Genomic DNA, 27,495 nt, shown 5'->3' with positions numbered 1-27,495 from the left:
CGGGTGCCGTCCTGTCCCGGCAGCCCTTGCGCGGTGCGGCTGGTGGCTCTGTCGGTAAGATGGCGGCCGTGAGTCTGAGGCTCGGAGATCTGGTGTGGTGAGTGGCGGTGCAGGCCGGGCGGCGGCGGGGCGGGGCGTGGCGGAAGCAGCGGCGGGGCGGACAGCGCTTGTGGCGCTTGGGGGAGCGAGGCTGAGGCTCCGCTTAATGGCAGCGGCGGCGCGGGCGGGGCGGTGGCGGGGCTATACCCGGCCCGGGAGAGCGCGGCGCGGCCGGGCCGGGACCTGTCACCCTGTAGCCGCGGGGGACTCTAAGGTGCGGCTCGGCGGGGCTGCGAGCCGGGCGGCGGGTCTCGCCGCCGCTGCCGCCGTCCCTCGGAGGCGGTGTGAGGCAGTCTGGGACCACGGGCCGAGGGCGGGCGGGCTCGGCTCTCAGCCCGGCCGGCACCGAAGGCTAACGGGGAGGCGGCACAGCAAAGAACCTGTATAAGATGGAGGGGGGTGAGGGGAGCGGGACAGAGGGGTAATCATCTTGGGGCTCGGTTGGAAATACGGCCTCGCCTCCCAGGGGAGGCGAGAAGGCACAAGAACAAGTTAGTAGGTGTTTAGGGTGAGCAGCGATACTGTTTCTTGGCAATGCTTTAAGGAAGCAACACAATAATCTGGGAAAGCAGCTTTTTTTTGCAGGTTAGGATGTCCCTATCGAAGCTCACAGAAGCCATTTCCTCTTGTCACTCCAGTTTTACGCTCAAGTAGTCAGAGTGCTGAGATTTTTCTATTTCCTGGTGAGGACAACTGAAGGGATTCCATCGAGCCCTGTAAGCGCTGATTTTTAAGTGTATAGGCTCTACTGTACTTGACAGGCTAGGGTGTCCTGCTAGGGCTTGCAAGAAATAGCTAATCCCCAACAGGCAAGTGCATGCATTTATATTTATATCCCAGATAAAAAGAAGCGCGTGCTCCAGGCTGTGACAACTCCAGTTTCTCATCCGAAAAATTGACAGTGCTGTGAAGTTGTCTAATTTATATAGCAAAGTAAGTAAAGATTGGTTCCTTTTAGCATTTTTTTTTCCAACAAGGATTTGGGGAGTGCACTGTTCTCGGTGTTGGAATGCAGGTTATCCTGCTTTAGTTTTGTACATGACAACCTAGACAGGTACTATCCTTACAGCCATCACGGAAGAACTATAACAATAATACAGTAACGTGTGAATGTCTTTGATGAATCATAGAATCATAGAATGTCTTGTTCAATATGAGAATGGAAGCATTGAATATGAGACATGGTCATGGCTACAGTTCTTGTCAGTGCTCCTGTCTGACCGTCGCTACTGGATCGTCTGTGTAGCATTGCCGTCTCAAGAGGGGCTGCAGAGACACTTGCTGATAATTTTTGGTTCATGGGTTTTTTTTTTACCAGTCTCTTGCAAGACAATGACTGATAAGATTCTGTGAGAGTGCTGCTGCCTGAGTAAGTGCCTAGGGTAAGATAATGATAAAGGTACCATGCTGAGGGCTAAGACTAATGTCTCTCTTCCTCCTCTATGAAGAAATAGGTTTGTGTAGTTTTCATAATGGAAACATTTGCAGTGTAGGAAATAAACTTTTCTGCCTTCCTTATGGCACTTCCATATCTTTAGCACGTCTTACTGTGGTGGCGAGCACCTGAAGACTGTGATAACAAACACCTGTTCAGGGGATCCTGCCTTTAATGCTTTCCTGTGAGAACTTCTAAGAATCTCAGCTCTCTGAGCTGGAAATCCATGGCTGCTCTGCTCAGTAGACAGTTTGTCCAGATGGATATGAGTTACCAACCTGAACTTTGGTTTGATTGCCTGCATCAATACTTTTTTCATCTCCTTGTGAGGGAATATCCAGTCTTGCAAGAGTAATAAGCACTATAGCACTGTATCTTCCAGGCGGTAGCTGTGCTGCTGCTGTTCTGTTCAGTTAAATTCTGGTAGTCCAGGGAGTTCATGCAGACTGTTTAAAGGCTTAGTTTAGGTGCAGTTGTCTAACAATAAAATGCTTGTGTGTCAGGGGTGCATCTTGCCTTTCATGGTAGGTTTTGACTGTAGGTTGTAGCTCTTTTAATATGAAAAATACGATGTAATGCAAAAAAGGTAGACATGGGATAGTTTTTTTTTCCTTTGGTTCTAGTGCCTAATACTTTCTTTTTTCTCTAGGGGGAAACTGGGCCGGTATCCTCCATGGCCAGGAAAGGTAAGGTTTTGTTGTTGTGCTTTTTTATTTTTATTGTTGTTTTCTTAGTTTTTGTTTTATTTGTTTCTGCTTTTTTCTTCTGCACAGAAAAGCTTTGCCTGAAAGCATTTCAGTTAAAGATTAATATTGGGGGGTTTTGTTTGTTTTTATTTTTAAATATACATACCTAACAAATCTATACTGTGAACCAGTTTAGGGCTTTGTTTGATCTGGAAGTTCAGCCTGTTACTAACAGCTGTTCATTCAGATGGAATGAAAAGCCATAGAGTGTGGTTCACCCAGGTCTGGAACTGATTGTGTTTCCCAGATTTAGTTATTTAATCCCTGCCACTTTCTGCAAGAAAGGTTTCTTTCGTCCCATAGTAAATTGGTTAAATGCACTGTGTTAAATAATAGAAATAAGGAGTCTGGCTTCTCGAAATACTGTTTTTGAGCTATGCTTTTTGAGTAATAATTCTGTAGGTAGGGAGTAGTTAAACTTTCTCTTCTCGTTTTTTGTTTTTTTTTTTTTCTTCTGATGAAAGGCCAGAAAGATTTAAAAAACCCCATTGAATTATATGTGCCATTTTTTTTTATTTCTACTTCTCTGAAAGAACTTTGTTTTTATTTTTGATGTAGGTATGAGGACTAAGCATGCTGAGATAACAGCATGTGGCAGGAAAAGTGTTGTCAGTGTGGCTGACAACCATAAACGTTTGGTTTCATTCTGGTTATTGAATCAAGTTAAGTCCAGGCTCCCCTGCAGTCTTTCAGGTGTCACCTGTGTAACTGAATGACAGCTTTTCTCTTTACTAATATTTTGAACTTTATAAGCAATCTATTCTGGGAGTCAAGACAAAGCTTCAGTTGTAAATTTTAAGTTATGTAAGTGGAACAACCTTTTATTAATGCCATCTGGCTTTCTAAATTTTAGAAAAGATTGCTAGTTTACCTATTGGGGATAGGGAGAAGAAAACCTCACTAAGAACGTAGTGATGTTATCAGTGGAGTCTGGGTACTTTCTCACTCTGCTGCAGCATACCCATATCTAAGGAAATACCTGGGTTACATATTTACTTGAAAGACTTATAACAGATTCAAATTCTCTTCCAGTCAGATTTTAAAAAAATGAATAAATCTATTGTATCTGTAACATATGACAGTAAAATCACAGAGTATAAATTTTCATTATGTGCTTTTTAACTTCTCATTGCCTTCAGATTGTTAATCCACCTAAAGATCTGAAGAAACCTCGTGGAAAAAAGTGCTTCTTTGTGAAGTTTTTTGGAACGGAAGATCAGTATGTACCTGCTTGTTTTCATCTGGTGAAAATACTGTGCCATGTAATACGGACCTTTTGTGAAAGAAATACTTACTAACACAGTGCAGTGTAGCTTTGCAGAAGATTGTCTTTGATACGCGTGCAAAAAAATTCAACTATTATTGCATGCTATAGCTGCTCATGTGGGTTTATGAGGACTGTAAAGACTTCTGTACGCAATCACGTTAGGATTTTAGTTGCCACTGTGCAGGAAAGTTCTTGGTGGCTTGCCATTTTTAGGGGAGTAGGTGTGACGTGACTGGATAAGACTTTTAGCATGTAACCATGTATGAGAAAGGTACAGCTAAGAGTATGCGTTTGTTTTGCTGCCAGAAGAATAAAACAGCTATATACTTGGCATTTGTAAAAGAACACACTGTCATACCTGGTGACTGAAAACATTATTGCTGTGCTTTGGGAAGACCTCACAGTATAGGAAAGCCAAACTGTTGTAGACTACCTTTTTGCAATCCAGAATTTATTGATTCCAAACGTGCATACAAAATCATAGTTGACTTAGGTACTTACAAACTGGAAAAAAATCCCAAACCCTGGGAAATTGTGTGTTTCATGAAACTGAAAATTACTTTTCTAATTATTTTCTGCTCTTTTGCATTAAGTCGTGTAATAAGGGAGAAAATTGCAAAAATCTGCAGAAGACTAGAAAGCCCTTTACTTTTTGGGAAAAAAGGTAACGAGAACTGAGAGCGTTTAATGGACATTTCTTAAGGAGATTATTTTTCGACTGCTAAATTATTTTTGCTCAATACTTAAAAATCATTTTCCGTTAAGAACTGAGATATAAACTTGATGGAGTAGAGGTGGATGCTGCATACTAATAGGGCGGTTTGTTGGATCTCTAGTAATGTAAGGCAAGTGAAGGTTGATTTGGGGACAGAGAGGGTTTTTTGGTGGTGGCATTGTTGTTAAGCATGGTTATTTGAGCTAATCAAGTTCTAAAAGTTGAGAAGATTGTCTTTTTCTGCCCTGGTTGTTCGTTCTCAATTCTTGTGTTTCACTTTACTGAATCACATACAGCGATGTTTTGTATAAAGACAAGTTTGGATATATGTGGGGTACTGTAGCTGAGATTAGCGACATGACTACAAATGAAGAGTTCAGAGCTGCAAAATAATCGGGGTTTATTACACGATTCTAGAGCCCTGGCTAGGGAAAATCCAGTTGTCTGGCACAGTAAGGTGGTGTGGTTGATGTTGTGTCTCCCTTCCCCCCCTTCTCCAGCTTATGAAATTTAATAATTTCCTGCTAGCTAATCATGATTTAGAAATTTCCTTGCTTTGACTGGAATACCCTACCTGAAAATTAAATAGAAATAAATACTGTCCCCTTTGTTCTTATTTTAAAAGAACGTTGATAGACAGAAGAGAGGGAAGCTTGTGTGCCTGTTCTGTCCTGGCTTGTAACTTTAAAAGTGTTCTGTTTAGAACAGTGCTGTTCTAACCAGCGTGCTGCTTGAGAAAATACTTATATTTGAGCATAATCAACAACAAAAAAATCAGGAAAAATTTAAATTATTTCACTTAAAATGTGAGCATGAAGAGAAAATCCCTTCCCTTATTTTGTGCAAGTAAACAAATATGTTTTGCAAATACTTTTTTCTAGGTGTGTATAAACAGTAAGTGGAAATGCGTAACTGACAAAATGTCACTACTCTACATAATGAACAGCATGACGAATAGGAGGACGCAAAGCGCCATCACCGGCTGCAGTCCGTGGTGTGATGAGTACACTGACTCATACTGATATTCTAGTGCACGTTGCTTCTCTTTTCTAGTACTTTGTTCTTTCTGCCACTTTGAAGTTTGTAAGGTGGCATTACTATACCGCTGATCCATTTTTACAGCTCTTCTGTTATTGCCTTACACTGTCAAGGTTTAACAGGTGAGGATCCGGATAGAAGCTGTTTGCCTGTTCTTCAGTGTGCGTAAGGTGAAACTGATGCTGGGTAGAATCTCTCACAAACTTCTGAGAGTGATTGCCAGCCAGTTTGTTGGTGGGTGGGCAATCTCAGATGTGATAGTTTTATTTTCCTCTGAGGATTCCTAGGTGACTACTGTGGCCAGGAATGCCACCGTTTCAGGCTAGTTAAAAATTGTTTCCTCCAGACTTACGTGGTTCCAGTTTGCCATAGCAAAGATTAAGGAGAAAACTTCTTAGAAGTAAGAACTGCTGTGCATGCATCTGAGCGGAGTGGACGGGTGAATAAAAACATACCAATGAGTTTCAAGGTGGCTTTGGTGTAGTGCATAGACAGGTTTTGGTTATTTGTGAATTCCTGAATAGCTTAGGATGCAGCACAGAAGAAAATGCATTTTTCTTTACCTGTGAGTTGACTACTAATACTTGCTGGCCCAGTGCGATGCTGCAGTGAAGGCCCTAAGTAGTATTGGCCAAGGGCATAAAAGTGAGAGCATGAGTGCATTCAGACTGGCTTTTGATAATGTTTCTGCTGAGCTCTATGCTCCTCATGTTTATTGTGTTGTTGGAGTTAGTTGCTTGTGTCACTTTCAAAGTAGTAGGTTTTGTGGAAGACAAGGATTCTCTACCCATGGAAGAATTTGCTTATTTATTTGAACTGTGAAGTACACCTGTGCTTTACCACAGTGAAAGCCAACTTGGTGTTCATATTAGTAATATAATATCCGTGCCCTATTCTAAGCGATTGCCTTAATCGTGATGCACATACTCATATAAAGTCTCTTATTAACTTGTTCTCCAAATTGATAAGGAGATTTTTCTAGTCTGCCTAGGAGTTCTTTTTCTGAGTGTCTCTTCTCAGAGTAAGTTGCATTAAAAGGATTCTTCATCCAAAATCAAGAAGAGTTCATGTTTCCTGCCCATAGACCTGGTGGGCGTGTAAAAACATTCAATTACGGGAGTACAAAAACCAATTTTTAATTTAGTTTTTCTAAATAGCAGTGGAACTTTGTTCTCTTATCTCTGTTTCTAACTTTGCTTTTCAGATAGTTTTTAAGATTCCCTTTTATTTCCCAAGCTACAGTCTTGTGATAGGAAATCTTTGTAGATTGTTCCAGTGGTTAAGTATCGCAGTGTAAGAACTTATGCATTGCTATATTTATTGCTACAAGTTTGTCTTGGTGTGCTTCATCCAGTTCAAAATATTGTTATATTTCATGGGAATTCATTATGACGTTGTCAGAACTTAAAAAAAAAATAAGTCATTGCTTTGAAGGTATCATTCTACTGTGTTTCACAGAAGTACTAGGGAGGGTCCTGCAGTCATCACAGATGTGTGTACAAACACGTTCTCCTCCCATCCCACCCTCTTCCCCCCCTTAGATGTTCTGCAATAGCCAAATGGTCTTGCAAGTCATGTATATCAAAGCCTTAATAGGAAGCTGGAGCAGTCTATTCTTGCTCGTAGCACCTTTTTGAAGCATCAGTACAAAACTAAATAGTCTCACTGAATGTGATGGGGTCAAGGAGCACTTCCTGACTTGATATATTAAGGAAAAATTGGAGGAAGCTTGCAATCCAAGATAAGTATAATAATCTGCAGCCTATTTCCATCAGGCACAGTGATTTTCATGTGGCGCTTGTTGCCTTCCCATCCTCCATATCCTGTTGGAATGCAAACACCTACCCTCTTCTGCTGCTGCTCTTCTCACTGGTTTTCAAGAAGGGAGGGATTTCTGGATATAGTCTTTCCAAAATGTTCTTTTGGATCCCGACATCAGAAAACGCTTGCTTAAAGTTTGCCAGGTGTTGGATGTGGTCCTCTGGCAGTCTGAGGAGCCGGGGGTACAGGCTAAGCCGACAGAGCGGTTAGCTTGCATTGCTGGTGTTTCTCAGTTAGGCCAATTATCCCGTGCAGAGCTCTATGTTGCTGTAGCCAGACTGCTGTGTAGCAGAGCCAGCTGGAATGTTGTTAAACATCTCTTCAGGCAGAGTGCCATATCCAAAAATTACTATAGTCAAAACTTTTCCATTTCTTACTGGTATCTTTGGGTGTGTAAGTAGCCTGCAAAATTTTTTGTTGCACAAATTTGAAAAATGTAATACTTAGAATTTCTTTCAGTATTGCCCTGCTGCTTGTTTTTTGTTGCAAAGTGTCCCCTCCTTTTTGCTGCATGGACATCTATTCTAATTTAGCGTGGTCATTTTTGTATTTTTTTTTTCCCCATTAAGAAGTTTACATAACAAATTCCAGAGTTCAGCCATTTAAGTTGTTTTACCGATGAAAAATCGGGCATTCCCTTTTAACAGCAGGATACCCATCTTGATTTCTCTATTGTGGGCTCGCACACACTGGGCTTGTAAATAACCAAGCAATTTTCTTTTGACTTTCAAAATTGGTTGTGTTAGCATTTAGTGTGGGCATCTAAACGGCTACAGTGTTAAACTTTATGAAATTTTTCCCAGGCTGCAGTAAGTAATAGAAATTTGGAGGTACGGTGCCGCTGTTTTCCATCCCTAACTGTAAGGCTTGTGAAAAGTGAGTATTTGTGGATATTCCACAACTTTCATTTCTCCAGTTTATCATTAGGAGTTCATACCTTTAGACTGGAAGAGACTGGCTAGAAAGTCAGGGTTTTTAAGGTCTTCTTGCCTGTGCTAAGCTCGTATCATGGATTTGAATCTGGTATTTCTGGTTGCATCTCTTCTGTGCCAGTTTTCCATGCACCTCTTGCTCACGTTCATTCTTGCCTCTGCTTTATAAGCATTGTAAGTTTTGATTATTGTTCATTGATATAACGTGGATTTTACCTCATTAGTGGTTTTATAAGAATGATATTTTGGACGGGTTGAGGAAGGGTATAGAGAAATGAGCAGAGAAACCCACTGCTCACATGTATCTCTTTTGCATCTTTTCACTTTTCATTTAGCCCATTCTCTACAGAGACCAGATGATTCGGTGCGGCGGTATGAATATAATTTCATCTTAAATGCGACATTTTGAGTAATGTCATGTCACTAATGCTTTTCTCAGGCGTTAATTCATTGCTGAGTCAAAAGAGAAATAGTAGTTCCTTTTGTTATGTTGCATCCTATAGAGACCTCTTATCTAAATACGGGCTTTCATTGGCTTTGAGGTTATTGCTTAACAGAGAGAGATCTTGTGTATAAACAGAAATGATTTTGTTTGGTGAAAAGATCTTTCTTTGACAGAAATGCTTTATGGACCTCTGTGTCAAAAGACATGTTTGTATCTTATAGCAGGTTGTCCAGGTAGGTGACACACAAAGCATAAACTGGAAAGGAAAAGACTGATGTTGTATTATTTTTTTTTTAATTTATTTTTAAAACTGAGGCAGCATTTAAGACTGTTTTTCACTTATTAGTTTGTCTCTGAGATCTCTAGCGCTCTGTCCTGGGTGATCACGAGTGCTAAGATGTACCTTTGAAGCCAGGAGCCATAAAGCTTTGTACTTCATATTTCCTCCGTACCAAAGGAAAAGTAATGAGAAAGGAAGCTAATGAACAAGTGCAGCGAGGAGGGATAGAATGTGGAGAAACCTAAGAGAATGCCTTGACAGAAAAAAGGTTATTTTTATTTAGAAATTAAAATCTGGCAACAACATTTAACGTGTTTTATTATAATGTACTCCAAAACTTTGATTCCTTTATATATGTAATGGAAAGGCTTCTTGTGAGCGGATGTTGTCTGGTACCTCGGGAGGCGTTGTCACAGAGTACCACACAGAAGAGCTTGAGAGTTTAAGAGAATTTTAAGATGTGTTTCACTATAATGTCTGGGCAGCTAGGAGGGATTCTCTGAATAGCTGCTGCATGGCAGGCTCTCGTCTGCAAGTAATGATTTGACTTGTTCTATTACGTTAAGTCAGTTATTAGGAAGGAGATGTAAACTGAGTGAAAGGATTCGGATTTGCATGCAAAAGAGTACTGGGTTCTGCTTCCAGGCTGTGGTGGAATCAGGGTGTCAGCTGCACTGGCAGTGTGGAAAGGATGTTAGCATTTTTTTGTGGTCAGTTCTAGCAGGAGACCTCATCTCTCCAAATGAGACTCAAAAAGTTTTGGTCTACCTTAAGGGAGTTGATTCTTGACTCCAAACAGTGGCTGTGAAGAAAACAATCTCCATGAAGTTTTAAAGAGTTTACTGGGCTTTACTACTTTGTGAAGAGAGGACAAGCAAGATCCAGCAAAAGCATTGTTGTTATTATTATTATCATCTTTATGTTCAGTTTAGCTGTATGACGTGGTGCTTACCATGTTTGAAAAGGCAGCTATTAAACCACTTCACTTGCTTGCAGGAGCTGGACCGCACTGGAGAAAATTTAAAGCCTGTAATCATGGCTAGTCAGTGTTTGTAACATAGAGGTTTTTTAGGATCGGAGAAAATCAATTTGACTTGTTTTTACTGTGTGCTGGGCAGAAGAAGCACTCTTGGCCACCCTAGCTCAGGAAAAGCTTTTCTAAAACTTCCGCAGGTCTGTTTTCAGTAGGATGGAAATAGCTTTGTAATGGGGTGGCTGATAAGCCTGGGCTTGAATCTGGGGAGGGAGGAAGGTAGTCTAACCTCTGCAGGAGCCATGTTGAAAGCAAAGGCATTCCCCTCAGCTGCAGTGAAGGAGTGGTAGAAGAGCTCGTCAACCTGAAGGAAAGTGGAGTTGTCACCCTGTACTCGACTGCTTAACCATTTGATAAATGTCAAGAAGTCCTATTTAGCAGCAGTGGGAATAGGGAAGTAATATGAGTTTCCTCATAGGACGGCAGTCGGGTTGATACTCTGCTACTGTACCAGTTTGTCTTAAAATATCAACACTGAAGAAAATGGTTCTTTTTCCTCAAAACTGAAAATGTTGTTTTTGTGCAGAATATCAAGGCACATCAGAAATACGTTCAGCAATGAGCTGTGGCGTTTGCACTCACTTTATTTGTGGTCAGTTCTATTGTGAGATGTATAATTTTGGGGTTTTTTTCCTCTAGTTTTGCAGACACGTGTGTGTGCACAGTTTGAACAAGAATGGCTTAGAATTGTTGTGTGGCCTCCGCTTTCAACAACCTCTCAGGCAGATTCATGTGATTGTGGGTGTTCCTCCTGGTGATACAAGAGCAGCCACTAGACTGCCTTTGTTCTAAAGAAGTACCTGTGATCACATTCAAAAGCTGTCTTGCTGATAGAGAGTATGAATAGTGCTTAGAGTGGAGCACTGCTAGCATGGGAGGATATAAAACTTAAGAGGGAAACCAAGTAGAGGTGCCGAAGAAAGTTCTCAGTGAATGCAGAAACCACAGCTCTTCAGGTTGTAGAAAGCGAATTTGGGCTCCTACTATCAGTTGCTCTGGAGAAAAAAGGGTTATCTATGTGTTCCTAAAAGTGGGATGGTTGAGAAGGTTGCTGTTTGGAGAATACAACTGACTTTTTCTTGTTTGTTTCTAGTGCTTGGATCAAAGTGGAGCAGCTGAAGCCTTATCACCCTCACAAAGAGGAAATGATAAAGATTAACAAGGGTAAGCGCTTCCAGCAAGCCGTGGATGCTGTAGAGGAGTTTCTTAGAAAAACCAAAGGCAAGGACCAGGTGAGTGGGTTCTTTTTCACTGTGTCCATCAGAACAAGTCTTGGCGTGAATGGTGGTCAGATGCATTTTTATGTGAAAAGTTTGTTGCCTCTGGCAAGTTGAGGGGGGGCGTTCATTTTCACGCCTTTGTTGCTTTTTGTTTTTCCCTATCCTCTCTTCTTCCCCATTCAGTCATGCTTGGTGGGGAAAAAAGGTGTTGTTAAACTGATGGAGAAACTGAAGAGGCTAATTGATCTGCTTATGATGACTTGATAAATCCGTCTTAAGTCTTGGGCTAGAATTTGATATCTACTAATCTTATCTTTAGATTATTGGAAGTGCATATATGTGCACGCACTCACAGCAAGTCTTCAAGTGGCCTGTTCTGTTACTCGTTTACTTAAACTGATGTGTCTTTGCAGGAGAACTAACCAGGAACTTCACTCACCGACTTCAAAGGGCTAACAAATATCTAGTTTTCAAGTTACTGTGCTGTTGTTTTGCTTGATAGTAATCAGCACAGTGTCCTTCACATCCTTGGTTTTGCATGAAAATCATTCCAGCTCTTCTCTTCTTTCCTTACCATCTTCTATTCTGTAATCTCTCAGGCGTCTTCCCATAACTCCAGTGAAGAGAAGAATCGGCGTAATTCCAGTGAAGAAAGAGGCAAGCAATCTGCTGGTGAAGAGAAACGCAAAGCCAGTTTGTCTGAAGGGAAGTTGAAGAAGGGCACAGGGGAAGGAAAAAAAAGGGTCTCTTCTGTATCGTCAGAGAGAGGATCAAAATCACCTTTGAAAAGAGCCCAGGATCAGAGCCCCCGAAAGCGGGGGCGTCCACCCAAGGATGAGAAGGTTTGTGTTGTGCATGTCCGCCAGTGCCCCGTGGACTTTGCAGATGGACTCTAGGATTGACTGGCACCTTAACTAACAGGCCAGCAGGAAGAGTCAGTTCAGTATCAGGTTTATTTAAGCTGTTCCATGTTAATGCTTCTAGACCATTTGGCTGCCTGATATCTTTGGCAAGCATATTGTTCATTCTTCCTGTAATTTTTACCAGTTAGTTACTTTGAGCGGCTCTATTCGTATCTTTGAGAGGGCCTTAAGAGCTGTATCATGAGACTCTACCTTTCATCTTGCCATCCCTTTAGTTAAGTTTGTGGGGGAAGGATTAGTGAAGAGATGTGGGTCTTCATCTGATTCTTGACTTCTCCCATCTCATCTACTTTGTATGATTAAGTGATTAGTAGTCACTCAGCTTCATCCTCAGTACTTAGAGAGGGTGGGGTATTCTTAAGGGCTAGGGCTTAAAGAAGAAGCTCTTGCAGCCTGGGGAATCCACCAGAAGAATTAATTGTATTCATTTCAGCTTCTATGCTATAGGATATATTTCCATCATACATTTTACGGTCCAACCTTGGGGCATTGTTATTTTATCCCCGTTACTTCCCTGTTATTTCTGGATTTTGTGGCAGCAACGATAGCCACCAGTACTTTCTCTACACTCATCTAGAATTTCAGCCTTTTTACTTATTATGGAAATCACTGTTGTGGTCCAGATCGTCCTTTTCCAAATGGATAATTATTTCAGTGGATTATTGCGATGCACGTGCTCCATCAGAGACTACGCCTGAAGACCATGGGGAGACTTCAGCTGATACACCGTGCAGCAGCCTGCTTGCTCACTTGTCCTTCAAAGGGATCACGTTATATTGTGCTTCACAGTCTTTGCTTTCAGTGCACTTCAGGATGCAAGTCAAGATGGTAGTCTTTGATCTCCAAAATTGTGAACGGATTGGCCTTCGCTGGTTCAACAGCAAACTCTCTTGATGTAGTGAAATGAAGCTGATCATCTCAGATATTAGCTATGAAGGAAATACTGGCTTTTTTTTTTTTTAGAGCCAGCTTCTGTTAAATCATGCTGTACACCAGAGCCCATCAGTTTCTCCTTTTGGAGGGAGTTGGAGGACGGGAGGAATGGATGCGTATTTGTGAATTCTTACTAGTAATTACAGAACTTGTGACTTGACTGATGCAGGAAAGCGCTTTACCGGCAACGTACCTTTACCTTTCAGTGTCTTGCTATGAGCAGGTTGTATCTTCACATGTTTCTGTTGCAATAAGCCACAGGGCCTTTTTTTCCACTTGCCAAATGCTTTTTGCGTCTTTGAGCTAGTTTCATTCGAAAATTTGATCAAAACTAATGGCTGGGAGAATTATGATCACGCTGACACGTTGCATGCTTCGGTTTTACTGTATTAGTTACTTCACGGCATCAGAGTGCTTTGAGCGAGTTAATTCTGGTAGTAGAAATTATTTTACTGGAAAACTACAAGCAGAGTGGTTTTAAACAGCTTATCACAAAGAAATGGCCAGCTTTGTGATAAATGTCTGGCCACAGATCATGAAAATAAGCAGGCTAATGTAGGAAAGTAGCCTTATAGCTTCTGGAAAGTAATGTACCAACAATTAAAGAAATGTTCATGAAAATATAACAGTACTGTCTTAATACTGTTTTTTCAGCCTGTGAAATAATTTTGAAATCTTGTTGTCTTCTTCCTGGTTCTCATAATTTCCCCAAATTCTTAGCCCTAGGGCAGAAAAAAAATCACTTGTGTCCCTATCCTGAATTACTGCAGTGTTGGGATCTGGAGGTTTTTGCCCCATTATAGTCGAAACTCTGGCTTTACAAGTAATAAGGATGCACAAAATTCAAGGAACCAGTTGTTGCTGAGGTGTGGTCTGTCTAGAAGTGCTCTGTGGGCATACATCATCATTCAGATGTTCTCATTTTTAAGCTTATATGCATATTTTCAAAGGACCAAAATGACTTCATAGGTATCAGGGCAGGTTTCATCCACGCTTTACCGATTGAAACAGCAGCGTGGTCTCTAGGGAGAGAACTTCAGTGTGCAAGGTTCTCCCTAGACCGAAATGACAATTTGAGGTTGGAGACCGATGCCTAAATTGTCCCTGCTGACAGATGAAACGTTTGCATCAATCTGGGTTACCTCCAGGAGTCTTGCTCTTACCTTTTTTTGCCAACAGTGCTCTTCTCTTGTGGTTCTGTGCGGACACTAAGGTTTACGGTGCATTTTCAGGAAGTAATTGTGGAAGGGAGATAATGTGATGCCATTTCTGAACCCTCATTTCAGGACAGAAGTCCTACACGTTCTCTTCATAAAATGCATATTCTCAGCATAAAGACCTGTATGTCTATAGCATATGTCTATGACCTATAGCATAAATACCTGTTTAAACCTATATATCTTGGAGAAATAAGAAAGATAAATTTTAATCTGCTCAACAGTAAAAAACATGACGCATTAAGTGTTGTCATGACGTTACAAATCGGGGCCTGTTGAGTGTATGGGGCAGTCCGCGTATCAATTTCTGTCTTGTGGATTCCGCAAACTTGAGCAGTTGTGGCTATCAGCCTCATGCTTTGAAGATTCTCCTGTTAACAAGTAGGCTACCTTTTTGTGACAGTGGAGGTTTAGTAGAGTTCAGACCTGTGATTGTGGTGATGTTCTTCAGCCATTTGTTTAGCTTTTTGCATCCACCAGAGGAAAATGCTGGATCAAATGTGTGTTTTTGCTTCCACTCGTTGCGTGATTACACTAGTGCAATGATTCCTCTTACATATGAAGAATGGATTCTCCAGAAGCCGTAACTGTGGTTGAATTCCTTTGTTGGCAGTTCATGTTTTCTTCACCTCACCTACGTTGATAATGCACCGCGTGTTTAAATGTGAACTCCTCATGGAAAGGCATGTGAAATGGAAGGCGTTTGTAGTGCTTTTCAGAACTCTGTATGTGTGCTCATACGATCAACGTGCTGTGGTCAGCCGCTGGGACAGGCTGTAAGCTCTTTCTGATCCTCCTTCTATCTCCTCAGGACCTCACAATTCCAGAGTCAAGTACAGTGAAGAGAGTGATGACTGGAACAGTGGCTGGATTTAAATGGCCGCCAAGCGTCAGTGAGGTGAGACACTTTACAATGTATGTGATCTAGGAACTGAGTTTGTGGAAGCAAACCTAGAGCCTTTTGTCTGGGCTGTAGAATAGTGAGATCTTCTCTTCCTCCTGTAGGAACAAAATAAGATGCTTTTGTTCAGTCATTCTTTAGTGTAACAAAGCTAGACAATATCCTGGGCAATTAAGAAGTTTGCTGGGAAGTGAGATTTCAGTTTTTGTGGGACCGTTTGCTGATTAGCACTTAACTTGCTGCACTCATTTTTGCACTTCTTGTTTCAAAAATATTTCTGGGATTGGCTTCCCAAAACTGGAGGAGATGATGTGAATAGTCTGTCCGCGTCTGGATGCTATCATCTGGGGTGGTTTCATTTGATTTCCCTCGTAAGCAGCTTTTGGAAACCTTTAACTTTTGTGCATAAATAAGTGTTCAGCAAAGCAGAGTAAGAGCAGCGTGACTCCAGGCTAGTGTGTATGGCGTTCATTGGCAAGGTGAGACACCTGGGCTTACAGTCCTTGTTGCAGTTCGTGTGGGTTTGCGTGAGACACTGCTAGGTATGATCTCCAGCCAGTTCCCAGAATGCTGTTTTAAAGAGTTCTTGGAAGCTGGAAAATAAGCGTTTTCATTCCCTTGGGAAGAGGAAGAAGCGGGATATGAGGTCTCTTCCTCCCGTGCTAATCTTGCTCATAATCTTCTTTGGTTTTTCTACAGATGTCCAAAAATGAGGAATTTGACTTGAATGGCTTTAGTCTTGAGAATTGAAACACAGTGTGAGCCGCTTAATTGAAACAGGCGGCTTGATACAACTGATGCATTTTATATTTTCCACCTTAAGTTATTGTTCTCATGCAGCTCGGGAGAACAAGGGAATTGTGCTGTGGTTGCCCAGTGACTCTCCGGGAATGTTTTTGAGCCTGTACTTTTTCTCTTTGTAGCCTGTGAAGGACAGTGATCCACACTTTCATCACTTCCTGCTGAGCCAGACAGAGAAGGTGAGGATTTGGCAGACAGGGTCATTGTGCTGGTCTGTCTAGCTTGGCATCCTGCCCTTTGCAGGGACTAAGTACAAGGAGTGTGTGTAAAGAGCTCTGAAATTCTGTTCTTTGGGGGCTAGCAGCAATTAGATTCTCACGTGCAGTCTTATAGTTCAATTACTTCCGAACCTTAATGTTAGGAACAATTTACCATTGAGTACAGTGAATAGTTTGAATAATTAAAGATTATCTAGCACCAGGATCTGACAAATCTGTTGTTGTAAATTCTGTAAATTGAACATTGAGGGGTAGGAAAAGCTGTTTTTCTATTTAAAAGCCCTGTTTGATTGTCTTTAGTTGTCCTACCAGTTCCTTAATCTGGATGAATTTGACAATTAAGTGAATATGGCAGGAGAATTTCCAGGACCAGAAAAAGCTCCATGTAAAATATAGCGAGTTTATCTCCTCAGAGTCAGAAGCCTTGCAGGATTTTATCTTCAGCAGTGAACATTGGGAGGAAAAGGAAAGATCAAATTAAATGAAAAAATGATTTATATCTAGCTGAGGATCTGGGCAGAGCCAGAAGGATTAAGAGCAGCTACCAGTTTTAATCTAGACAAGCTCAAAACAAGCAGCATGGGAAGGAGCGGCCTTCACCTTAATGTTTTTTGAAAGCAACATGCCTTCTCACATTAACAAGGAGGCTTTGCGTCCATAGCCGCGTGGACGTACTGAGCGTAGATAAAACTCTATGGAAGGCTTTAGAGATGTCGGTTTTCTTTGGGCCAAATGTGAGAGTAGGGATGCCCCGCATCCTTGCCTCTAGTGGAGCCCGTCATAGGAACTACAGGAGGGAGTTTGCAGTATCCGTATCAGGAGACAGGCTGAATTGCTGGGGCAGGGTGTGAGAGGAAGTGATTAGTACGTTGCAGTAGGTTTTTATTTTCTCCCATTGGGGCAAGCCTGAGAGGTTTTCCTGCTTTGCAGATGGTGGTGGGTGGGTGAGCTGCCTCTTTCTGTTTAACAAGGATATGGTCTGTTGGCTCAGGAGAGCAAATCAGCACTGTCCTTTCCCTGAATGCTTTGTCTTCTCCATGCAGCCAGCTGTCTGCTATCAAGCCATCACAAAGAAGCTGAAGGTTTGTGAAGAGGTAGGGCAAATCCTAGTTTTGATGGATTTTCTTTATTGTCATGAGCATTTGTAGTTCATCTAGAGTTGTGCACTCGATGTTTTTCTTTTCTTTTTTTTTTTTTTTTTCCCCTCTTCCCCCTTCCCCACCCCCCAGGAAACAGGATCCACCTCCATCCAGGCAGCAGACAGCACAGCAGTCAATGGCAGTATCACGCCTACAGACAAAAAGTAAGATCTCCAACGCACTTCAGCCATTTGCCTTCCTTTTTCTCCTTGCCAGCTCATATATGCAGCCATTTTCCAGCTTGTCACCACAAATAAATAAACCTAACGTTTCCTTCTAACTGCAGATCTCCTCTGTCCTTGTGTGAAACTCTGATTTGGGGGGTAGGGGAGGAGGGAGGGAGGCAGCTAAAACCAAACGGGCTGTACAGTAGAAAAATTCGGAATAAGGTCTGGCCTGGATACATTTGCAGTTCAGAGCTTTTCTGCAGACGCTCTTTTCCGGTAGGGCAGATTGCAGAACATTAAGCATCAGTATTTCTGAATGCTGTATGAGGCAGAAAGATAAAAGGGTATCTTTCTCCAGTAGTGCCCGGCAGTTGACTGGGGTGGTTTAATCGCTCTCCTGAGCACGTAGAAGACGAGAGGAAGAGGGAGGTGTGTTCTCCCAGCACAAGAGCTTTGCTGTGTAGCACGTGAGCTTTCTGGTTTCTTCTAACGTCCCCCTTCTCCTTTCTAGAGTGAGAGAAGCCTAACTTGAGCTTCCTGTTTCACTCTGTAACTTCCGCTCTGTTCAAATTGAGTTCAGGCCACAGCTTGCTGTTTGCCGTTGGGGTTGTTCTCATGGGATGTCAGTTCTCAACTGTACTCCAGGGGAACCAAAATAACAATGAAGCTGTTCAGGTAAAACAGTCTCTCAGGAAAGGGTGGGTTGGGAGAGAAAGAATATCGCCTCTGTTTTAGAGACTTGAAAATAGGTGGACCTTGTTTGGGCTGTTTAAGGAGGCTCTAGTGACTTGCTCTGACCTATCTAAATTAGTTTGCTCTAACAAAAGGCGGCGTGGCTAGAGTGCAGGTGGCTTGCGAAAGCCACAGTGCATCGGTAGTGCAGCTAATTCTGAAGAATTAACTGGGGAGTTGCCAGGCAGATTTCATTGTGAGGTTACATCAGACTTGTAACTGAATGCTTCAGAATCTCCTGCGAGAATTGTGGCTTTGGTGTGAAGCTGGCTTTGCGATGTAGGAAAGGATCCTTGCAGCAATGACTGCGAAGGAATTCCGGTTGCAGATAACTGTAGGGTTGGAACTTGTTAGCGCACTGAAGGGGGGGAGCAAAACTCTTGCCAGCTTTGAGGGGGTGTGTGTGAGTGTGGGGGGAGGCAGTTGGCATCTGGGACTAATGTATTGCCACTCAGGGTGACCTGTTGTGGTCTGTTACTTCCTTTCTGCGTCTGTCCGAAATTGCAGCTGTAGAGCAGGGATTAGGTCTTTGGTCTGTGCATGATGCTTAGCCCAGTAGTCGTCGCTGGACTTTATTTTAATAAAGATAGTAATGTATCATTCGATAGTATAAGCAAGTCATCGTACATGTGACTCAGTTTAAAAATCAGAAGATTAGTTAGAGAAGCACCTGCTGATCTCTAAATGTTCCCTGTGCCTTCAATAAGGCAATGGCTGGCAACAGGAAGCATAACAGCAGCTTTTTTAATAAAACAAACAAAAAAAACCTCAGACTGTATAAACCTTTAATATTTAGGTAGTCTTCTGAATCAGGCTGAAGACTTTCTACAGGAAATTGTTAAGGATGCTTAGTAAGAATAACAAATGTCAGCTTGCATTTAAAGCTCAGTATCCGCCCATTCTCTGTTGCGGCAGTGGAACATGTTTGGTTTTGTTGTGGATTTGGGATTTTTTTTGCTGATGATGCTCTGGGGTTTGCTCTTCATCATTTCCAAGACCATGAGAGGCTGGCAGCAATTGCTTTCTGTTGCATCAATGTTTATCTCTCTTCCCCTCAGGATAGGATTTCTGGGACTTGGCCTGATGGGAAGTGGCATTGTCTCCAACTTACTGAAGATGGGTCACACTGTCACTGTCTGGAACCGGACTGCTGAGAAGGTAGGCATGTGCTTAAGGTACAGATGATACTTAACCTTTTCTAAGCCTGTAGTTACCACGTCTAGCTCGGAGAAGCCTGGAGTCGCCAATCGGTGGTGCCTTGGAGAGGATGCGAAAGAAACACAAGTATATGCTTGCCACCTTGTTCTATTATTATGGCCTATTGTTGGTCACTTTTGATTAAATGAAAGCTGTAGTCTGTCCTAGTATGGTCACTCTTACGTGAACAGTCCCTGCCCCGTTGCCATTTTGTATAAGATGAGTTGTCAGAAAAATTACAACCTTGTATATGTGTCGAGGAGTACAACGTAAAGTGCCTCTGGAAATACTGCTGATGTAAATAGCCAAGTTGTTATGTCATGGAGCTGGACAAAAAGACCAAGTGCTGGGGAGTTGATCCTAGGAGGGTTGCGCTAAGATGCACTGCTTGACCACAGCTTCATCTGCGCATCCATTGTGCTGTTCATGTTGCGGTAGCAAAGGTTCTGTTGAAAACCTGCTGTGTCATAAGACAGGATGAGAAGGGTTTTATAGGTGCATTCAAAGTGGAAATGGAGCTTATATCACACTTATATTGTAGCCAGCGTTATTCTTTGTAGTGGAGGAGGAAGAGCATGTAACTGGGGGAGATGTGGTACTCAGATGATGTGGAATATCAAATTCAAGAAGGGCACTGTGCTTACTTTGTTAAAAGGGATTAAAAGATTTATTTATTTGTTTCAACTGCAAAACATGGATGTATGAGGGGATAGGGTAAGAAGGAGCTAAGATTTTGAAGCAGCAGCCCACTAAAACACTTGTCAGTCTCAGCAGTAAGACCTTTTGCTATGTCTGTTTACTAGGTTTTTTCCCTCATCTCTCCTCCAAAACCCACAACATTCAATCTTTTATTTCACCTAAGCATTCTATTTTCCTGTGTCTTTCTTTTGAAGTTCTTCACTTGGGGTTTCAGAAAAGCTGCATAAGAGCCCCTTGTGTGTTTGTGGGGACAAACCAACAGAAGACAATGTGGTTGCTACGTAACTAATATGCCTGACTCCTTTTGTGTTGGGTCCAGCAGCAGAGTTTGTTTCAGCAAATGCTATAGAACTCGTTTGCTCTGTGCTTAGTTTTTCTTACATTTGGATTTGTGACTTTTGCAGTGTGATTTGTTCATCCAGGAGGGGGCACGGCTTGGAAGAACCCCTGCTGAAGTTGTCTCCACCTGTGACATCACCTTTGCCTGTGTATCAGATCCAAAAGCAGCAAAGGATGTAAGGATTAGCTCTTATTTTTCCTCCATCAGCTAGACTACAAGATACAGTCTCTGAATGCCAGTTCTGATGCCTACTAACACGGTAGCCTGGGTCATTGTACATGCTGGATAGTGCAGCTAAGTAAAAATCAATGTCCCAACAAAAATTGTACTTTTAAAAAAATAATCCCTGGGGGGTAGGCTTTGCTATCCCTCTAGGGGTCTACCACTGCGGTGCCAGGCTCGCTTGAACTGCTGTCCTGCAGGATTGGAGTTTCTTTGCAGACACCCTATTGCTTTACCGCTCTTCTGTTCCCCACAGCTGGTACTTGGTCCGAGTGGAGTGTTGCAGGGGATTCGCCCAGGGAAGTGTTACGTGGATATGTCCACCGTGGACGCAGATACAGTCACAGAGCTGGCACAGGTAATCGCGTGGAACTGAGCTTCTAACGTCTGTGATTCAGCAGCGGTACTACAGTTCTTGTTCCTTCAGGCAGTAAGCTGTTGATAATAAATATGCTTCTGAAGATCTTTTGGGGCTTCTGTTAGGATACACTCAATTCCCAGGCAAATAGGACGAAATAAACTGTTAAATCTTGACCAGCAACAAAGTTGGATGAGATGTTCCTGGTGGTAACAGCAAAGCCTGTAGATTTGGCAGGGCTCTTAGCTGGCATCAGTGCAAAGAGCCAGCCGAATCTTGATCCTTTGAGAAGTATTTATAGGCTGATTGGTATTCTGTAGCAAACTGGAGGAGAAAGCGCTGTCTGGATTAATAACTGTCCTTAAATTGCTATAATGCATAATCTGCTTATTTTAAATGTTCTAGTTGGGGGAAAAAGAATGCCTTCATGTGTCATTCTGTAGAAATATTATTACAGAGAGGATTTCTGTAGAAGCGTTCTGGTTATTTCTGATGTGGTATCTTTGATTTCCTCTTTGGCATCTTGATTGTTGTCCTCTACCCTAAAGGCAGTGTGTGTTGTTGCATGAGGAAAGGAAGCTAGTTTTGGTGATGTTTTAAGCAGATGTGTTGGTGATGCAGTAGCGTGTAACATGAGAAGAGAGAGAACATCTGCAGAGTGAAGAATCATACGTATTAGTAAACCTCTGGCTGAAGAGATTTGTCAAAGGCCTTTTCTCTTTGGGGACAAGGGGGAAAATATCATAACAGTCAGTCTTCTGAGATTCGTGCACTACGTGTACAACTTCTGCACTGGTTCCTTGGCCATTACAGGATGCCGTGGCAAAAGCATGTTAAGTTCAGCTGCTTAAAACGTGCATAGTAGTGATGGGTGTGGGAAAGCGTTGCTGGAGTGTGAGGGCAACTTTTGGTCTCAAGTACCCTTTGCAGGATGCAGCACATCGCGTTAGAGCTTTCCTCTCCCGTTTGTATGTCTGAGCTGTTTGTTCTGCTTTAAAATTCTGTCCTCGGGGACAGGAACGCCCTAAACCATGTTCTTGCTGTGCTGCCTGTTCAGCATCAACGTGTGCTGTTCATGCATAGCTAACCAGAGATGCTCTTTTTCCAGGTGATAGTGTCCCGAGGTGGTCGCTTTTTGGAAGCACCGGTCTCGGGAAATCAGCAGCTGTCTAATGATGGGATGCTTGTGATCCTGGCAGCTGGCGACAGGGGTTTATATGAGGACTGCAGTAGCTGTTTCCAAGCGATGGGGAAGACCTCTTTTTTTCTAGGTAATTGAAACACGGAGGACCTTGTAGCAGTTTTTTAGTTAGTGCAAGGACTGGGAATTCCAGCAAGGAGTCCAAGAGGCACGTGTGTCATCTGTTTCTTGTCTCCTTGGGCAGTATGGGAAACTGGCCTACTCTTCTGGAACTTGGCTAATTTCAGAGCCTCCAGCCTAAGTTTTCTTTTTTGAATGCCGGCTCATTTTGGAGGATCCATAGTGGTTTTTATTTTAAATCCTACTTTGTTATGATTTCTCCCCTTCCTTTGAGCGCTTGGAAAATGAGTAAGTTTTCTGAAGCCTTTCGGGGGAAGGGAGAGCTGCCAAGTGCTTGATACGAAGAGTCTAGTAATGGTAATACTGTGTGGGGTGGGGGAACAAGGCTGCTATATCTCCTCTGGAGGAATGTCCAATGGTATGTCTCGCTCCCAGGTGAAGTAGGCAATGCTGCCAAGATGATGCTCATTGTGAACATGGTCCAAGGCAGCTTCATGGCAACGATAGCAGAAGGACTGACTTTGGCTCAAGTGACTGGCCAGTCTCAACAGACCCTTCTGGATATCCTCAATCAGGGACAACTTGCCAGCATCTTCCTGGACCAGAAGTGCCAAAGTAAAGTGCTCTTACATTGTTTTGTTATAGGACATTTACCACAACCTAGCAGCATTTCACATAATGGCAGAAGGGAGAAAATAACTGTCCTATCTTCATCAACCTGGGATTCTGGGTATTTTAAGCATTCTGGAAATGAAGAGCTGAGTTCCATTCCTTCCCCTTCATAGCCAGGGCTTCTGAGAATACACCCCAAGCTCCGCATTGTCTACAGTGAGGATTTCATTGGGGCAGGGTAATAAGAAGTGAAATGGAGGGCAAGTTACTTAGAAATCTGAGCTTGCTTTGTCAGTGGGCAATAGTGACGCTATCTGCTGTGGCTGGAGGAAGATAAAGAGCAGAGAAACAGAAGAGCTAAAAGCAATGTTCCCGGTGATCAGCATGGGAACGGGAAGTTTGGTGTTGAATTGCATGCCCTTGCAGTGTGGGCTTGATTTGCTTTTGTCATGCTGATTTTTTGCACGCGTTCCTCTCGACAGATATCTTGCAAGGAAACTTTAAACCGGATTTCTACCTGAAATACATACAGAAGGATCTTAGATTAGCTATTGCACTGGGCGATTCTGTCAACCACCCAACTCCTATGGCAGCTGCTGCCAACGAGGTAAGTAAGAGTTCAGTGTTCCGATATGCGTTCCTCAACGTTTCTTCAGTAGAGACGTTTGTCAACAAGAGACAAAAATTTAAGAATTCTGTCGTCTCTAAGACACGGGAGCAGTGACTGAAGTATATTTTGACTAGGATGGAATTGGATTTGTTTGATTGTAGAAGCCCTTAGAATGTCACATCAATAAACACACATGGCTTGAACAAGACGTGGTGTATTCTGATCTGCACTGCTCTAGTTACTTGACAAACTCTGCAGTTCTCTGGTTTGCAATGGTCAGCAAAGTAATTTTTCTGCTGGGGAAACGCTTCGCACGAGAGCCCGCACTGATCCTTTTCTAATTTCTCTTCTCTAGGTCTATAAACGAGCAAAAGCATTGGACCAATCAGACAACGACATGTCTGCAGTGTACAGGGCCTACATCCACTAGGCTGTACTGTTCTTACTGTTAATACTATGATTATTGATTAATATTATTATGATACTGGGTTTTAACTCTGGACCAGTCCATCTCTGTCTCTCCATTTCCTTTTATACACAGACTTTGAGATCTGCTATGGAGGCAGCTGCTGCAGTGAGCCTTCCCCTGGTGGCAGAAGGGGGGGAGGAGGGGGCTCGGATTGTTGCAGTCTAATTAGAAAAATCCATGCCATGCGCTGACAGTCATGGAACAGAACAGTGGCGGCTTGTTCAGAAGCTCTGAGGCAACTCTGCCAGAAATCTGCTGCTTGGCTGCTTTTATTTTCCTCTTTGTATGCTTGTCCAAGACGCTGTTTCTAACGATCCCTTTTCTCCTTTGCTGTGAAATAATGCGTGTGTTGGACTTTCTGCATCAAGGGGACAGGTGACATACATCCCATCTACCTGTGAATATCACTAAAGTCCTTGGTCCCAAGTAAGGTGAGGAGCATTCCTGTCAATCGGCCACTGATAGAGAACAAAGCACCTCCCATGGAGGAGAATGGCAGTTCCAGAAGGTAATGGGGTTGCATGCAACAATGTCTTGATTCTGTTTCTTTTTCAACTTCCACCTCCCCAGCACCTTGATGGAGGAATTCCTCGTACTGTTAAGAAGAACAGATTGCATCCATGTCTTCCCCTGTACAGACAACTGTAGCTTAGGGAACACAAAACTTACTGAAAATGAGAGAATGCCAGTGTAAATGAGCCTCCTAAAAGGCTAGTCACAGCTGCCCATCCCACAAACAGCATTGGAGATCAGCACGTTTGCATAGAAAATGGCAAGAGAAACATACAGCCTAAAACTGGGCCAGAGATATTTTATTTGGGGAAGGAACAAACCTTAGGGTTGCTCCTGGCCTTAGCTTATGTTGCTTTACTTCTTGGGGGGTTTTATGTTTGTTTGTTTGTTTGTTTTTTTTTTTTTACCTTTGTAGTCAATAATTAAAAAGGTGTCTTGGATTGTGGTAGTGTCACAAGCAGAGCGCTGAGTCTGAAAGGGGCGAGAAGAATGATCATAGCCAAGAGACTGAGAATCCTGAGCTCCTTTCCACGCTCTCTCTCTGGCCTTTGCATAGTCATTATATCTCTTAGCCTGTTTGCCCATCTTTAAAGGTGGGTGATGATTACCTACCTCACAGGGATAGTTTGTGATAAGGGATCTTTATACATGTCAAATTTTCCATACATGTTCTTGGTGTTACTACTCTGGGTACAACAGTAGCACAGCATGAGTCTTTTCCCTTTACCTGTGACTCTGCTTGTGGCCAGATACCAACTTCTAGAGAGACTAGTGAATAAAATGGGAGGCTAAGACCACTGCTGAGCTTATTCTGGAAACGTGAGACTTGAACTGCAGACACCAAGGCTAGGGAGCAGAGATGCCGTCAGTGTTGACAGCAGAGCAACCCAGAGTCCAAAGGGTGCCTGTCTCTCCAAAAATGCACAGAGCGTGTTTGGGTTTTTTCTTTTTTTAAATTGTTCTCAGTATTAGCCTTTTAGGAGGGTTCTTGCATTTTAGATTTGAGAGTTAGGAAAATGCCGGTAAGAAACTTGGCCAAAATCACTTCTCAGTGGCACAATCTCCTTCCTTGGGTTGGGATTCTGAAAGGAAAGAAAGTAAATTCAAATTAGACCATGTTCCTTTAAATCCGTGAGGTCTGCCCCTCCCACCGTCTGATTTTTCTAGGAACTTGATGGCTGTGTAGGGAAATTTTCCTGTGGGTTAGGATTATTTTACCAATCCTGCTTTGGGCAGCACGTGTGTATGGTTCAGGGGCACCTTAAGAGACAGAAAGTATCAGATACTCGTGAAGGATCATGACATCTAACACCTAATGCTATAAATGTTACTTTGTTGAGTATTTCGCCTCCTGTGATCACTATTATTTGTGGGCTACTATTGTGTTCTGCATCATGTCCTGTGGCGAACATCTAGTAGTAGATCTGTTAGGCATCGCTTTGCCTGTTTGTCAGTGGTATACGTGAACAATACTAGTTATACATACATGTTTCTTTGGCAGTGCAACTGTCATCCTGCATGTAGATACTCATATTAAAGGCACATGTAACTACCCAGGATAACCAGCCATTAGCCTGCTTTTGACACGCTTGCGCTTCCCCCATCCAGAAGAGCTCAGCTATTAGCATCAGAAGTCCTGGTTAAACATGCTGCAGTTAAGAAATCACTTACATGAATGTGTATTGAGGGCATCTGGGGGAAATTGCGTTTTGGGGGGCAGGAGATAAGACGACAGGTTTTGTAGTGTAAGAAATCTTTTTGGGAGGAAGGGGGGGGGGTACTGTCTCCGGTCCAGTTGAGAGTGGAACCGTGCCAAGCCGGTGCCGCAGCATCCCCCACCTGTCCCTGCAAAGGTCTCCTGGCCAGGGTGAAGGTGAACAACGAGGCTGAGCAGAGGTCATGGAGGAGGAGCTGCCCTTCTTTTCTTGCTTTGTGGTGCCTCTGGAGAGAGTGAGAATACAAAAGGAGCTCTCAAGTCCCATGACGTGTATTTCATAGTGAATTCAAAGAACCATATTTGTGAGAGGGAGAACCGCTCCCATGGCAACTCACTGCTGCAGAGGTTTTGTTTGCCAGAAATAACTGTAGTTCTCAAAAATGGAGAGAAATAACCGGTGTGTTATTTATGTGGGAGTGGCAGGTGCAGACTAGTTAAACACTGTAATTTATCCTGGGAAAGTCGGACTGCAGCTCTCCAGCAGGGATGCGGAGTGGCTGCGGGGTGGGGAGCAGTCCAGCCAGCTGTACAATCACAGGCATGCCAGGGAGGAGCAGGAGGAGACCGAGAGCTCCGAAGTGGGGGCGAAGTAAGGAGGGAAGGATGGAAATGGTGAAAACCAGACTGTTTCAAATGCCGTTTAGAGATTGGCTCATGTCAGTCTCGCTCTGATTCTTGTATTTATGTCTGTAGCCTCTGAACATGGATCTTAATCTGTTCCTAGGCCTGAGATTTGGGGGAGGGAAGGGGGGGGAAGCTGTGGATTGAGAGATGCTCTAATAAAACTGGCTAGTCAGTGTTGTCTTAATATTGTTGACAATTCTGTAAAGTTCCTTTTTAAGAGGATTTCTGTTTTAGCAATTTGCTTTTTTTGACTCCCTCCTTTTTAAAGAGAAAATGTGACACTTGTGAAAAGCTTGTAAGAAAAGCAGTTTCTTTTTTCCTCAATGATAGATCCTATAGTTAATTAAGGTTGTGAATTTTTTATTTTTTTGCCTTGTTTTTAATTAACGTTTGTCATTCAGAATAGGATGTGTGAAAATGTTTAAATGGCAAAACAAAAAGATTTTTTTGTGCAATTAACAAAGCTACTGGCAAAAAGAATAAAACCTTTCTTGGTAACACAATGTTCTTGTGGCACTTTCTAAAGCCTACCAAACCTGTATTATGGCATTAAAGGAATACGTGTGTTCTTCAAAGCACTAAAAAATCCGCGTTGCTGAAAACCCACACTATGCCTGAGAGCATTTTGGTTATTGCAGAAGCCTGATCTTGTCCATGAGGCACTAAAAAAGGATGAAGCTGGGTAAATTCCAGCCTCCACAGGTGGAGGGCTGCGTGCACCTAGACTGAGAGGAGGGTGAAGGCTTAGTTTTAAAGCAAAGAACACTGCCAGATGGTGGTCCAGGAACTTTCTGCTGTTGGTGGTGAATTC

General features: G+C 42.7%; 1 protein-coding gene across 7 annotated transcripts; it reads left to right on the top strand.

Moving 5' to 3' along the window:
• GLYR1 (glyoxylate reductase 1 homolog) lies at positions 1 to 27,187 on the top strand. 7 transcript variants are annotated; one of them, XM_054211605.1, is made up of 17 exons: positions 14 to 97; positions 940 to 1,032; positions 2,184 to 2,220; positions 3,420 to 3,499; positions 10,905 to 11,043; positions 11,631 to 11,873; positions 14,916 to 15,002; positions 15,929 to 15,985; positions 17,068 to 17,118; positions 17,254 to 17,327; positions 19,121 to 19,220; positions 20,363 to 20,473; positions 20,777 to 20,878; positions 21,987 to 22,149; positions 22,575 to 22,754; positions 23,234 to 23,358; positions 23,717 to 27,187. In XM_054211605.1, exons 5-17 carry the CDS (start codon positions 10,957 to 10,959, stop codon positions 23,789 to 23,791), a joined length of 1,455 nt encoding a protein of 484 aa, XP_054067580.1. In that variant the 5' UTR covers positions 14 to 97; positions 940 to 1,032; positions 2,184 to 2,220; positions 3,420 to 3,499; positions 10,905 to 10,956; the 3' UTR covers positions 23,792 to 27,187. The 7 variants fall into 7 exon arrangements, with proteins under 7 accessions (XP_054067578.1, XP_054067579.1, XP_054067576.1 ...); XM_054211603.1 differs by lacking the exon at positions 940 to 1,032 and having other exon boundaries at positions 1 to 97; positions 20,381 to 20,473; XM_054211604.1 differs by lacking the exon at positions 940 to 1,032 and having other exon boundaries at positions 1 to 97; positions 20,381 to 20,476; positions 20,783 to 20,878.
• The last annotated feature ends 308 nt before the right edge of the window (positions 27,188 to 27,495 follow it).

The sequence above is a fragment of the Rissa tridactyla genome, chromosome 8, assembly GCF_028500815.1.
Source record: "Rissa tridactyla isolate bRisTri1 chromosome 8, bRisTri1.patW.cur.20221130, whole genome shotgun sequence".
Taxonomy (NCBI): domain Eukaryota; kingdom Metazoa; phylum Chordata; class Aves; order Charadriiformes; family Laridae; genus Rissa; species Rissa tridactyla.
The sequence above is the reverse complement of the archived record's forward strand: the minus strand, read 5'-3'. Positions and strand labels throughout refer to the sequence as shown.

What these genes read in the sequence shown, in the direction of transcription:
- GLYR1 (XM_054211601.1), top strand. Translation starts at nt 60, where the DNA reads ATGGCGGCCGTGAGTCTGAGGCTCGGAGATCTGGTGTG. An exon ending in AAACCAAAGGCAAGGACCAG is followed by an intron (nt 11,044 to 11,630) that starts GTGAGTGGGTTC and finishes GTAATCTCTCAG; the next exon opens with GCGTCTTCCCATAACTCCAG. An exon ending in ATCACGCCTACAGACAAAAA is followed by an intron (nt 17,328 to 19,120) that starts GTAAGATCTCCA and finishes TCTTCCCCTCAG; the next exon opens with GATAGGATTTCTGGGACTTG.